The sequence below is a fragment of the Eutrigla gurnardus genome (genome assembly GCF_963514095.1).
Source record: "Eutrigla gurnardus genome assembly, chromosome: 7".
Classification (NCBI taxonomy): Eukaryota; Metazoa; Chordata; class Actinopteri; order Perciformes; family Triglidae; genus Eutrigla; species Eutrigla gurnardus.
The window spans coordinates 18,234,327-18,248,816 of record NC_139921.1 but is presented as its reverse complement, the minus strand read 5'-3'; the positions used below and the strand labels follow the sequence as shown (position 1 = coordinate 18,248,816).

Below are 14,490 nucleotides of genomic sequence, written 5' to 3'. Positions count from 1 at the left end.
ATAAAAAGTACGTTTTTTCTAAACGTTGAGAACACTTTTGTTATTTCATATCAATTGCGGTCCCATTCAAAATTCAAATGTGACATTTACTGCCCTTTGATGTCCTTCCTGATGTGGCAAATGTCCAGTTTACCATAATGCAGATGGCAGGGCGATAAAATCGTCTCTCTCGTTTAGTCTCCTGGACGAGAAATTGAGCCTCAGGTGTGCCCGGGAAAATGACACGCATTACTCAGCTCCCGTCTGAGATCCTTGTCGGACTGTCAGTCATGCTGCCTCTCGCCATCAGATCTCGGCTCAATCAGAGGCCAATCTGAGTTGCCGCAGCAGCTTTTTAACTCGATAAGGTGGAGCCAGACATTGGAGGTAAACAAGACTATTTCGGTTGTACCCCCCCCTCCCTGCCCCAAAGTGGAAAGCCCCCCCCCTACTTCTCCATGCCCCTCTTCATTGGCAGCAGCGAAACAGATTGGCCCACGCATATACCAAGCAAACACAATTACCTTTGGCCTAATGTGGTTTGTTGTGATTAAGCATTGTTGTGAGGTCTAACCGCATTACCACGAAGCTCTTGTCTGAGAATAACAGATGACATGACAGCAGGGCTAGAATGCCGAACAGCACATTAATCTTTGTTTTGATCTTCACTGCTGCAGGGATTTCATTATCAGGCTTTAAGATGAATTAAATCCGATGATATAAATGTATTCTGCGAGAAGTAATTGCTTTATTGGGTAAAAATAAGTCAAATTTGATTTGCCTTTATTTAAAAAAAATTAAATAATAATTAAATAATAATAAATACATAAAAGAAATTAGCCACTGCACGTGTAAGAGGACCCATGTTGAGAGGTGTATGCCAAATGAGTCACTAGTGTAATGATATCACACAATGTGACTAATGAACACACACACACACACACACACACACACACACACACACACACACACACACACACACACACACACACACTCCCTGGTGACCCCAAGCTAGCTGAATCAGGCTGCAGTGCCCCTTCTCATCAACCTCTAGTCTTGGCTCATCAAAGAGCCCCTCTCCTGCTGTGTGCCTTTGTGTGTGAGTGTGTATTAAAGTGATGCTGGGTGTGTGTGTGTGTGTGTGTGTGTGTGTGTGTGTGTGTGTGTGTGTGTGTGTGTGCATGTGCATGTATTCCAGCATGGGCACAGGTGTCTGTCTCTCTCTCTCTCTCTCTCTCTCTCTCTCTCTCTGTATGTGTGTGTGTGTGTGTGTGTGTGTGTGTAATCACGTCCCCCTTGCTCTGGGGCTGCATCTGTCAGCCACTGCCACCGTTGTGATCGTTTGAACTCGCAGCCCTTTCCCAAAGAACCTCTCTCATTAGCAGCAGCTTATGTAATCAGTGTCCCACAGGTATCCAGCACTTTCCCCGCCCCTGCCTGCCTGCCTGCCGCCTCCTGGAGGACCATATGGGAGCGCTGACCTGATGAGCAGGCAGCTGGAGGTTGTGAGGGTAATTAAAGCTGACCAAAAGCCTCTCAGGCAGAGAGGGTGTGAGTGGGCCCTCAAAGATTATGAAGGTCAACTTTGAAAGGACTTTGGGAGCTCCCATACAGACCGACACACATGCACCGGCGTGGTGTATCGCCAAGGTGTGTGCGTTGGTGACATTTCTTGATTAAAGAGCAGGTTGAGCGAGGCTGCAGTCGTGTTTTCTACAGAAACAAGCTCAAGAATGCTCATCTTTCAGGATGTGTGTATCACCCCTTTGCTCGACAGAAATACCTTCTGAGAGCCTCACAAAGCTTGTTGGGACAGTGACAATCCCTGGTCCCCCCCGCCTAGTGCTGTCACATTGCTTTTATTACAGTGAAATCCACAGCGCCTTGGCTGGACAATGCATGAATGTTTAAATTGCTAAGAGTGTCCATTGGCATTACCATCAAGTGGCACATCCAAAGCAGGGCAGGCAAACTACTCTACGGTCCCTCATTCACATTATAATTCATTGACATTCCTCTTCAGTGCTCCTCGGCGTCGGCCTGTAGTACAGGTTTGTCCCACTTGTTTGTTTCACATCATTAACTACAGTTTTGTGATGTGCAAATTAAAATAGGAATGGGAAAAATGTCTATATGATTTCATGTGAGAAATTAAATTAACAGCGGTGATTTTTAATCTACCATCTATTAGTTTTAGATTCCTTTTATTTGAACAGCAACTTGTTTTGTTGCTGCAGCAGCAGAAATCCTTCACACGATCATTTATGGAGCCCATAGCGTGCACAATATGCAACCTATACATTTTCTTATTGGTGTCATTATGCCCCATGGAGAGCAATATGCTAGATAATTGCAGTTCATTAAAGATGCACTGTGTGAGACAGACTGAGAACATTGGTGTGTGCGTGTGTGTGTGTGTGTGTGGGGGGGGGGCAGCTCAGCACAGGCTAACCCCTTTGCCACGCACAGGCCACATACATTTGCACACATACCTCTTGGAACACATTTGGCAGCAGGTCTGTTGTTATGTACAGTTTTATTTACAACTGAAAAACTCAGCAAACTTATGCACATATTTCTATCTGTTTTTGTATAATGCATACATTGTGTATGTACTATTGATTGCCATATATACATTAATGGCTTGCTCCATCAACATGACAACACTGACATAATTCTAAATGGTAGCACATTGTTTAAGTTTTACTATGTAGAAACATATGTTCTGTTACACTGTACATTAACAGTCCAGAAGGCAGATATTTAAATATCAATATGTACATTCATGCATCCTTCGTTTCTCTCATATAGGTACATGGTGGGGTATACTGTTAGCTAATATCTGTGTATGTTTAGTTGCAAGCATGTGTTTTTCCAAATTTCCACAGTTTAGCCAATATCTATACTTAACTGACAGCCACAGAGTACAGCCCACTCTCACTGAGAACACTCATCTGCATGCACACTTACACACAGACAAACACACACACACACACACACACACGCACACACACACACACACACACACACACACACACACACACACACACACACACACACACACGCACGCACACACACAGATTTAACGTATAAAAGCAGTGTTGAGTGATGCTCCAGTTCAGCTCAGTTGTGTTGTTCCAGCAGGGATGTGGAGGATGCCTGTGACAGCACTGAGTCACACACATCCCTGCTGAGGCCATCCTCTGTGCAACCTGATCTCCGGCTATTGGCTAAGTCTCCTGTCTCTCACCAGTCACAAGGTCAGCCCTGGGCTCATGTCCCCTGTTTCTATAGCGATGGGCTAAGCCCTTCTTGACAGATAGAAAAATGAAGATTGTCGACTTCAAACAAAGCATGGCTGAAGGCATCTAACTGAACCCCCAAAACTCTGAAACAACCAGATTCAACTGAGTGTCTTGTGATAGCAGGTTTAACTTTCAGGGGGGGTGCTTGCCTTGAAATAAGAAATCCAAAATGGGGACTGGCATATGATGCAGCACAGAAATAACACACATTCACATAGCACATCATAGAGACCCCGGAAGTCTCGGGGAAAACAGAGAAACACCCAGAGACAAAACAACTCATACCAAAAACTCTTTGCAGAGCGAGCGTTCTTTTTCTGCATCAGCGTCTCAACAAACTGACAGCAGGCTTAAAGCATCGGAGCATCACGAATGAATGATATGGTTTATAAATGATTCACTTAAAAAACAGAGCTATCGAGAAATAAAAAGAATTCATCAATATGTTCCAAGATTCGTAAAGACGTGAGTAACTTACAAGACAAGTTTTTTTTTCTTTCAAGTAGAAAAATAAATTCAAAAGGTAGATAAGTAAGTAAATAAATTGAGCAAATAATTCGATGAATGAGTGAAGTATATTACATTGAGCCTAAGTCCTCTGTGGCATTTTTGGCATGGTAAAATAACCAGAACGTCCCATGTTGATATCGTGGCTCCGCCTTTTTTTTTTTTTTTTTTTTTTTTTATATGGATTTCTTTAAATTGCATAGTCAGATGAATCCACATCTCCGAGCCGACAGGAACACCACGCCTCTCACAAAGCATCCGTCTCAAAAAATGCAGAACAAAAGATGGACAGGGGATCGGAATATAAAAAAATGTTGCATTCTCTGTAAAAACAACATGCACATTATTTATTGTGTGTTATGGGCTCGTCCTTGTCTGGCCGCTCTCGGGACTGCGTGGATGCTGTATTGTCTGTTGTTCCATTGCAGTTGTCAACCGTGTGTGAGGTCTGGATCTGCGGCAGACTGGCAGACGGTCCCTCTCCAGCCAGCAGCCAACCAGCCTGTCAGCAACACTTGCTGTTACTAAGAGCATAATGTTCAGCCTGCTGTGCCACTTGCGACACCATGGGGGTTTGTAGATTTTCCTCTCCGTCCTTTCTGACTTCATTTTTTTTTCTCCCTTCCATCTTTTGCAGCTCCTCTTGAGCTGAATGGTGTCTTCAGTCCGGGCAACATGCCAAGCAAAGAGGAAAGGTTTACCTACTCGAAAAAAATCTTGGGCAAAACCCTGTTGCATTCTGGGGTGAGAAGGGATTGTTGTATGGAGGGAGGGGAGGGCAGGGGGGGGAGATATGGTAATGGTGATGTCACTTCCTGCGTCTACCAGGAGAGTAGTCTATACCACAGTGTTGTTCGTACCCATGGCCTTCTTGTTACGGATGCTCATGGCATATTCCCCGCGACTCGTCCCGTTCTCTTCTTTTCGTAGTGGTTTCCTGCGAAGGAACATTTTCAGAAAGTAAAAGACAAATTCCTTGACGAATGTGGGTCACAGGTTGCCTTCAGCTGAAGGCCATGCCATTACACAGAGTTTCTAGACTGTTAACCTTTAGGCTGATTTGATTTCTCAGGCTGCTCTGGGTGGACACGTCGGCCTCGGCCATCCTTTCTAATAAGCTCAGTGTTCAAAGGTCACTTTTTGCGAAGGAGACGGGAGAGAGAAAGACACATCGCAACACCGGGGATAAGGCAATTACCTACTCTGACTGGTGGACGCAATCTTCCCTCCAAGTAATGAGTACGCGTGTGGCTGTCAAAACAACTCGGGAATATCATCAATACATAACGTCTCAACACCGGTTGATCTGGAGTACTCCTGTCCTTTCTGTGAGTACGATGTGGTGCAAAGTGAAGCTGCAACACATGATCCCTGTGCTGCTGCTGCTGCTGCTGGCCTGTGAAGAGCGGTATCATTCAATGCAGCCCTTTTCATGCACTCCTCTGTGCCTTTGTGGTTATTATATTTGTCCAGTGTACTGTGGCTTCTGCACCGACCCCCTCAGCTGCTCTCCCCTGCTTAGGCTTATGTAACTCAGAGACAGATCTGAATACAGTTAGTACAGTCATTGTCCCACTCAACACTGTACTATGCCTCCATTGCCACAGAGGACCCTTGAGCGACATCTTAGCTCGGCGTCTCCTCTCCCCTCCCCTCCCCTGAAAGCACTGGCTGGCCAGTCCAACTTTGATGAACAGTCATTCCCAGTCCAGTCCAGTGCAAATCTTTTCACTTGTCGGCCATCGTGCAGCGAGGGAATCCTTACAGGCTGAAATGACTCATACTCCACATAATGCAATCTTATAGAACAGCTCTGCAACAAACACTACATTTATTTTCTTTCGTTTTTTTGTTGAGGATAATAACTATTTTTGAACGAGATTTTAACGTATGCCAGTATACCATGATTGTAGACTTATTTTAAGACAGCTGCTCTTATAGGCTATTGCGTTATATTTTCTCTATTATATCCATTGATTTAAAATCTTACCACTGTATTGAATCAACACCTTTGACAAGATATCAGGAAAACTGCACCATATGAGCTTCAAAATTGCAGGATAGGAGGATCGATAGTCCAGTAAATGTGCATTTTTCATGCACGCGCTCATTTCCCCCTGCTGTAAACTCATTTTGTCTGCTTACTTTTTTTTCGTTGCTCCCTCACACTTAAGCCAATCTGATTCTGCCGCACCTGTTATTCAACCATCTTGTTGCTGTCAGGTTTCATAACTGCTCCTGTCTTGGCTGCTTTTCAGCTGTTTTTCAGCTGTCATTTCAGTGCAGTGAACCACCTCCGCCCCTTCACCTCCTGTGTTCCACATATCTGTCAAATAAGTCACTCTCAGAGTCTTCACAGGTCTTTAAAGCGTTTCGGGCTGAACAATAAACACCCATAGTCTGCCTCGGTATTATATTTGCAAAGATAGCAACATGGCTCCAGGAATGGTCTGTTAGTCCACCACTTTGGACTGAAATATATCAACAGCTGTTTACCATGTGTTTGAAATGTGTTGTTTTTCATGAAATACAATCGGATGGATTGCCATGAAATTTGGTGCAGACATCCATCCAGGATGAACTGCAGTAACTCTGGTTTATGACCAATGACCAATAAATGTCTGTGGGCTCTCGTTATCAAGTTGTCAATAACATTTATGGAAATAATACTGTCCTTACTTTTAACTGTACTTTCTTTGCCATTTTACAGACTGAGTACTTCAGATTGATTGATTATGATATTTGTTTTAATATTTCCTAGATGACTGAAACTGTTGCCAAAATGCGTGACAATTCTTTAGTGAACATCGCACACTGCATTTAATCTGTTGTTGGAGGTGATTGCGAGGCTCTTGAGCAAAGTTATAAACCAAAAAGGAGAGGCAGTGACTCAGACGTCCTGTGGGACTCTGTCAGCTGGGAGCGGTCGTATGGCTGTGGACGCCAGGGATGCCTGCCTGCCATGTAGGACAGATGCTTCTTGCTGTGTCCCCCTGGGGCCCTGGGAAAGCCTCAGAATAGAAAGTGTCCAGCCCCCGGGTGGAAACACATTGTGCCGTGGGGATGATGATTGGCTGATGCACCTGCAGCTCGGGGAGTTGGGATATACCAAAGTTTTCACAAAGTGACAGACGCCGGTGTTTACAGCCAGTCTGGGAATTCTTCTACTCGGAATAAACAGTCAACTGGGTCGATATTCGTTTAAAGTTATGCAACATCCTTTCAGCTCCCTCGTTTCTTAATTTGAATATTTCCGACGGGTCAGTATTTCATCTGTTATGTTGTAAAAAAGCCAGCTGACACTGGTGATCTACAGCCTGCTGGAAGGTGCCCTGTGTATTTCTCACAGGACGTAATCTCTGCTCAGACTGACCATGTCGCTTTGGGGCCACCACACAGGGCAAAGCACCGGGGGCCTCGAACCAACTTCTAACCAGGCCTTCAATAATAAATGCCATGCTGTTGACACATGGCAGGTGGCAACACAACATTTCACAGGTTAGATGAATATTTCATATCAAAGCTGTGCAATCACAGCGCACATTCCCCGGTTTGAAGTTTGGGGAATGGATCGTGGCGAAATTGGGACATGTGTCGAGCTGTTTACAGTCACTCCAGCCATCTGGAAATGAGAGGAACATGCTATGGTTCAAAGAAAACATATTAAAAACAGACTGTAAAACACCAGTCTTGATGGTGCTGATATAGTCATTTTTGAAAATAAACCAGATTAATAATGCATCAGCAAATATTGGATTTGAAACCCCGACAAGTAGTTCCCCTTTTCTCTGGTTGAGTATTTTGGTTATACTTTATTGCCCTTGGACAGGAGCAGCTGTGATGTATTATCTGTCTTTGGACAAGCCTCCCAGAGCGCTAAGTGATTGGGAAAAAGCATCGAGCTTCATTAGTCAGTTGGTTGGAGTTTTGTTTGTTTTGGCTTCTTGGACGGCTGACAGCCTGGACTGCAGCATCATGTCTTTTTGCTTCGGATGGCACAGCAACACTGGAACGCAGCGTGTGTCTGAATCCTCTTCTCTATGCTTGCACACACCAGCCTCCCTGGTGCTCTGGACTCTGAATAGAATTGTATGCGAGTGTTTTTTCCTTTCCGGCCCTTTTGCTTCTGACACATGACTGGCAGACAAAGATTATAAAAAATCACAAAAGGCCAGGAGGGCTGGGACCCACACAGCTAGCTCCACTGCTGTCTGTGGTGCTCAGGCCTTGGCCCTCGGCCAGCTGATTTTCATTGGGAAAGCCCGAAGCACTGGGGGGCTGGAAGGGCTATATATAACTGGCTGTGTTATTCTCACTGACAAACCCTGTCTCACACTGTTATTGACTAAGACGCTCAATTATTGCCTTTGCTTGCTTTCGTAGACAACATTTTTTTTTTCCTCTCCATCCTTTTCGCTGTGTTGTTTCCTCTCCGCTTCCACTCGGGAGCGATGGACGACTAGAGCAGCCGTGATAAATGATAAAGGAATCGCATTTTGTCGTTCTCCTATTGGCCGGTGACTAATGAATGTCTAATGAGGCCAGTCTGGCTGGACCTGTGTATTTTTCCCCCCTTTCTCATTCAGAGTGGAGGGCAGCCTGGCGTGGCACAAAGTCTGCAGTCTAGAGCCCACAGAGCTTCAGGACACGACCCGCTTGCATGTATAAAAGATGTGGCCTGCGACTGAATGACTGCGCAAATTAATTCATAAATAATGACTTGGGTTTGGGGCTAGAGCCCGTATTGCAACAACACTTTCTTACCACTGCTGCATTAAAAAAGGTGCCCCTTGGCTACACAGGGGGCTGGAGGATTGCCATAATGAATTCCTGAGCCAACCACCCATTACTTCCGCTGCCTGACTTTGCCTATTTGTTGTTTAAAGAAAGGAGAAATTGAGTTCTGCTGAGGAAAGCCATATCTGGCATGCAGGCTTAATACAATTCCATAAATATAATAAGGTATGATACTAAATCAATTTAAACACGCGTTAATAAAACACAGAAGTAGCTCCTGATTTAGCACACGCATCTGTGGCTCCCATGGGTGTGTGAGAGACGATGTTCATGCCATATTTTATAGCATGTGTGAATATGCCAAGATGACACATCTATGTATGTAAAGACGTTGTGAGTTTATGGATGGGTGCTCGCAAGCCGTCTCCTCTGCATGCCTCTCCGTGCATGTGTGTGTCTTTGTTAAATGTCTGCGAACATTAACACGGATGTCAGAGCGCATGTGTGACACCGTGCCGCCTGAATGTCACACAGAGAATTGGGTCTGGGCTGTGCTGCAGGCTAAAACCTCACGCAGCCTTTTCTCTTATAAGCCAAATGGGGGGGGGGGGGGGGGGGGGGGACAGTTCCTGCTGCAACAGCGGCGTCTTGGGATTCCTCTGCTCTGCTCCTTGCTTTCACTTTCGTGAATCCAGCTGCTGCTCTAGGAAACGTCAGACACTTATGCAAATGCAAAAATCAACACAGTAATCGTAAAAAGGTGGGTCTTCATGCAGCTCGATACGTTAAGTTACAGGACGTGACTCAGTGTAGTGGATCTTCCTCGGTGACATTTACAGCCCACTCCATTATCTAAACTCTGACCTCACAGTGACCCGTGCAGGGTGATGACAGGGTCATCACACACAAAGACAGGAGGCGATCGTGCAGTCTCACACGGGTCAGATTACACATGATATGTTGAGCAGCTTGCCTATAACAGTTCCTATTTCAATTTGTCCTCGCTTGAAAAATATATGTCAAGGGATAAGTGGAGAAGAGAAAAGTGACATCCAACCTCTTGATGGCCTTGTAGCAGATGATGATGGCTGAGAGCAGGAAGACGACTGAGGCGCAGCCCACCGTTCCGAGCACGACAATGTCCATCTCCATCCACCAGGGCCTCATCATGGGCACCATGGGCTCTGCCACTTAGAACAGAAGAGAAGGGGCGGGAGGAAAGAGATTTGGATGCCGAATAAGAGAATGAGTAGAATGTAAAACAAAGCAGAAAAAACATTCACCATTATTAGTTCAATCAGATGACAGAGCAGCATGGGAGTGATTTATCCCCCCCTGCCCTGTGTCGGGAAGTAGCCGTGTCCTCGCCTGTTCTGTAGGTCTTAGGTTCAACGTTCAAAGATATCCAACCCGACACTATGAATCATTTAAGGTCCAGTCAGCCTTCCTTACACCAGCACTCTTGTCCGCACCAATTACTGTTGCAGGAACCTCCTGCTCTTTCCACATTAGATTTGTGGTGTAAGACCACTCACTAGGAACGTTGTATAACATAATGTGCATCAGCAACTTCATGTCTGGAATGCAGAACTTCTCTCCTCTTTCTGCAGCATTTAATGCTCTCTCAGCATCTATAAATCTATCTATCTATCTATCTATCTATCTATCTATCTATCTATCTATCTATCTATCTATCTATCTATCTATCTATCTATCTATCTATCTATCTATCCATCTATCTATCTATCTATCTGAGAAAATACACTCTGCTGTAAATATCACAGCTCCTGAATTTACAGTTTGTTATGAATGAGAGGAAGGATTTACACCATAGCAACAAATACTCCTTCGTAATGCCGTGGACTATTTTCCACCACAGCACATTTCTACGGAGCAAATTACAAGGCACGGCTCTCCCCGGTACAGCACACCACGTCATAAGTCACTATGAATTTAAAAGCTCCTCTCAGCCAAACTTCCATTTTTTAATCCTGCATTTTTTATTTTTTTTCAACGGCTGTAGGATTTAATTCAGTCAGTGGTTAAGGATCTACTTCATTGTGATAAAGCATGCTCCTTTGAAGGACTTCGGAAACCATTTTTAGCACACACAGACTTACTTAAGAGTGCACATTTATGTCACTTTTTTTGGGGGGACTTTTAGCAGATAGATAAGGTCTCTGTCACTGTCCCAGTTTTTCCACATTAGCTATGCATATTCAATGCATTTTTAAAGACTACAGTTTAAAGCGAAGTTTCAGCTCTAACCGTTTTGCAAATTAGGGCTACCGAAGCAATATCAAGATAATTATGCGCCTGTATAGATTAAATTGAGAAGTGCAGGGGTAAAAAAAATCCCTTGAAATGAATTATTCATGTCTCCACCCTCTCCAAACATTTCTGTGTAAAGTTGAAAAGGAATAAAAATTGGCCTGCTTATCATATTTATCGTGACACACTGCTGTTTATGGATGCTTTCTGAGTTCCACTCATGCGTTGGCTGTAATTGGGCATTCAAACCCCCGCCTTCGTTTACAGTCAGATGGTCCTGACAGCATTTATGCAGCGCCCAACGTTTACAGAATAACTCAGGAAAGGTGGCTCACATGGTGGTGGTGGTGGTGGTGGTGGTTGGGTCATTGAAATTGACCAGACAGAAAGAAATCATTGGAAGTGATTGATTAAAGCCTTTACACTGCTGCCTGTTGAGACTGTGATGATTTAGTGCTCCTCCCTACTCATAATATTAAGGGCTCGGGGTGAGTGATTCTAAAGAGTCACAGTAATAGCTCAGGACGGCTGCATCATCAGCAACGCCTGTCCAATATTTCAGCGCGCTGTTCATTAGGGTGAGCTTGAGACTACATACAAATCATATCAACTTTCAGCGGGCCGCCTTGTGAAATATGTTCGCCTATCTGTCAATGGATTTACCATCTCAAGAGAGTGTTGGAGGGAAAATGTGCTGCAACAGGCAGCAGACCCACACAGATATGCACACTTGTTGTATAAAAGCACCAACACGCAAACCACACACACACACACACACACCCCTATTGCCCCCAGCTCAACTTCAAAACAAAGCTAAAACTACTGGGCTGCTTCATTAGCCCCTTATCTCCATCGAGTTAAAGCTAATTTAATTAACTCATCTGTGTATTATCAGGGGTCCTCCGGGGGGGAAACCCTACCACTGAACCACTGAGCTTGGCAGCCCAGCAGGCATGGATTTCACAGGCAGCTGGGAACTCCCCAAGGTCAGACCCGGCATAAATTAGTCCTGTATTCAGCTGTCAACATCCTGCTGGCTCTCCAACACGAACAGACGCACACGTGCAAAACAGTGCCCATGCATGGGCGCTCACACAGTAATCTGGGGAGGGGGGGAGGGGGGGAGGGAACACTTGACGTCAAAAACAGTTCATTCAGACTAACTAGTTGCTTGACACCTGCGTTTGGCCGGGGAATGAGATCCAACTGTGGGGTGAGAGCAGACTGAGAGTGAGACAGACAGGTTTGGAGCGAGACGGGTGTGAAAAACCCGGGGAGTGCAAAGCTGTGAGTCTTACCTGCGGTGCCCAGTAGCCGTGGGGGAGGCGGTGGAGGCGGCGGGGGAGGGAGGGGAGGGTATCTTCTACAGGGGCATGCCAGCTGGCACTGTTCGCTAACTTTCTCCGCCACAGTCCGTGAGCATGACCTCTGGAGTTCTCCCTTATGGTGAGGGAGAGAAAGAGAGAGAGGGAGAGAGGCATTGAAACGACTGAGGCGCTGCCCTTCAGTGCATTACTCATGAGTGCCATCAGCAAATCACTGTGCGGCACAAATGGGGATGCTTGAACACTCAGCAGCCTCTCGGTTAGCAGCACTGTGGATATCCTCTCAGCATTCTTTTAGTAATCACGGTGTTGTTGTCACCGGGGCTGCCGTGTATATATATGTAGATGCAGAATAGTAGCACGTCTATGGCTGCAGCCCCGCTGCCTGTAAGAAACCACCCACCAACAGAGTGGGCAGCAGGCTGCCCCGAGGAGTGTGCGTGGGTGGACTTGGAAACTCAAGCGGATCACATTACACATGAACCCTGGCAACACTGCGTGCGTGTGAACAGCTCACCACTATCTGTAGGCAGCAGCACGGGGGCAGAGGTTAGAATACTCATCACTAACATATGCCTGCTGCAGGGATCCTGGTGGGATAACTGAATATTGTTATCATAAAAAACACAGCTCCATGTTCCCACTACGAGGGAGCTGCGTGTGTGTGTGTGTGTGTGTGTGTGTGTGTGTGTGTGTGTGTGTGTGTGTGTGTGTGTGTGTGTGTGTGTTCTGCAGCTATATTTCTCATGCCTTACTGGAAACTCTACACACGGATGCCTGACAGTATTTCCCGACTGGTAATCCCAACATCTAGTGTAAACACACAGAGCAATGCATCGCACGTTGATTGTAGCATCACGGGTGCACAAGTTACTTGAAATCAGTTGCATATAGTTCCTATCCATCTGTAAGTCAAACTCCTGTTCCTATTCGTGTAACATCTTATCATGCGTAAAATGCCAAGCGGCGCGCCTGAACGCGATCCTTACCTGGCATGAGAGTAAAAACAGTGAGAGGAGGCAATGACCGAAGAAAAAAGGCCAAAAACTTAAAGTAAATGGCATTAGATCTTGGACCAGCATTCCTCTTGCGCTGTTCTCGAAGACACTAGGCAGCGATTCCAACACACGGATGCAGTATACATAGGCTTGAACTGTTTGAGAAATAACCATCCACCCTGTCCAGTTCGGCGGCGATATCTGTGCCAAGAGTCTCCAGAAATAGTTTATGCCACAATCATTTTCCTCTTGAAATCCCGTTGTCGATAGCATAGGACAGGCGAGCCAGGTGGAATGAGTGGGGGGAAAAAAAAAAAATCTCGATAATTCACATCTCGAAAGTAGTTGTTTTTCTTAACGGCACTCAGATAGCGACCTGAATCACGCCGCTGTACTCCCGTGCAATGTGAGGGCGGTGGACGGCCCGTACCTTACATCCCTCCTCGGCTGCGAGCATGAGTGCAAATGGGCCACTCAAGCCATCGAAGTTGAAGAGAGAAAAAAAAGAGAGAGAGAGAGAGAGAGAGAGAGAGAGAGAGAGAGAGAGAGAGAGAGAGAGAGAGAGAGAGAGAAATAATAATAAATAAAAGCCGAACAGAGAGACAGATCCTCAGGAATATAGTGCGGCAGGATTCCTCGCAACGGAATCACGCATCCCCTCAACTTCTCTACGCTGAAGACTGGATGGGCGAGTCCGGAGGGCAGAGCCGAGGGTTAAACTGACGCGTCCCCCTCTGTGCCAAAATACAGCGGGCTGCTTTATACGGGAGCATCACCACCGCGCACTTGATGCAGCGCTCACATCAGCTTGTGCTCAAACAAATTCACCCCCCGCTCCTCTAAAAGTCCCCCCCCCCCCCCCCCCCCCCCTCCCTCCCTCCCAAAAACACACACGCACACGGGGGGGGGAGGTTATGTAGTATGTAGGCGTTGGTTATGTCAACTAGGCTTTGTTTGTTTTTGTTTGCTTGTTTATGTTTTTTTAGTGGTTCGGGCAGAAAGTAGGCTAGAGCCCACGACGCGTGGATGCGAGTCCGTGAGGATGACGCGGAGCCTACTAGACCGAATTAAAGCCAAGTGGAGGGAGAGAGAGGGGGAGGGGGGAGAGAGAGAGATATGTTATTATGTATTACTGTTTATTGTGTACTTTCCTAATATTTGGACAAATTATATATATTGTGATGCTTTGGTAACATTGTTACCGAAACTTTCCTGAAATGCCAATGAAGAAATGAGAGAGAGAGAGAGAGAGAGAGAGAGAGAGAGAGAGAGAGAGAGAGAGAGAGAGAGAGAGAGTTAGACGCCTACCAAGTGAAAACAGTGTTTCATGTGCTGTGTGCCTGCTAAAAACTCTGCGCGGTCCAATGT

General features: G+C 45.7%; 1 protein-coding gene across 1 annotated transcript; it reads right to left on the bottom strand.

The window, feature by feature from the left end:
- Positions 1–2,273: 2,273 nt before the first annotated feature.
- On the bottom strand, positions 2,274–13,598 carry prima1 (proline rich membrane anchor 1). Its single transcript, XM_084012895.1, has 4 exons — positions 13,114–13,598; positions 12,098–12,239; positions 9,586–9,718; positions 2,274–4,728 (listed from the first exon to the last, which is right to left on the bottom strand). Exons 1-4 carry the CDS (start codon positions 13,393–13,395, stop codon positions 4,629–4,631), a joined length of 657 nt encoding a protein of 218 aa, XP_083869021.1. The 5' UTR covers positions 13,396–13,598; the 3' UTR covers positions 2,274–4,628.
- Positions 13,599–14,490: the final 892 nt, after the last annotated feature.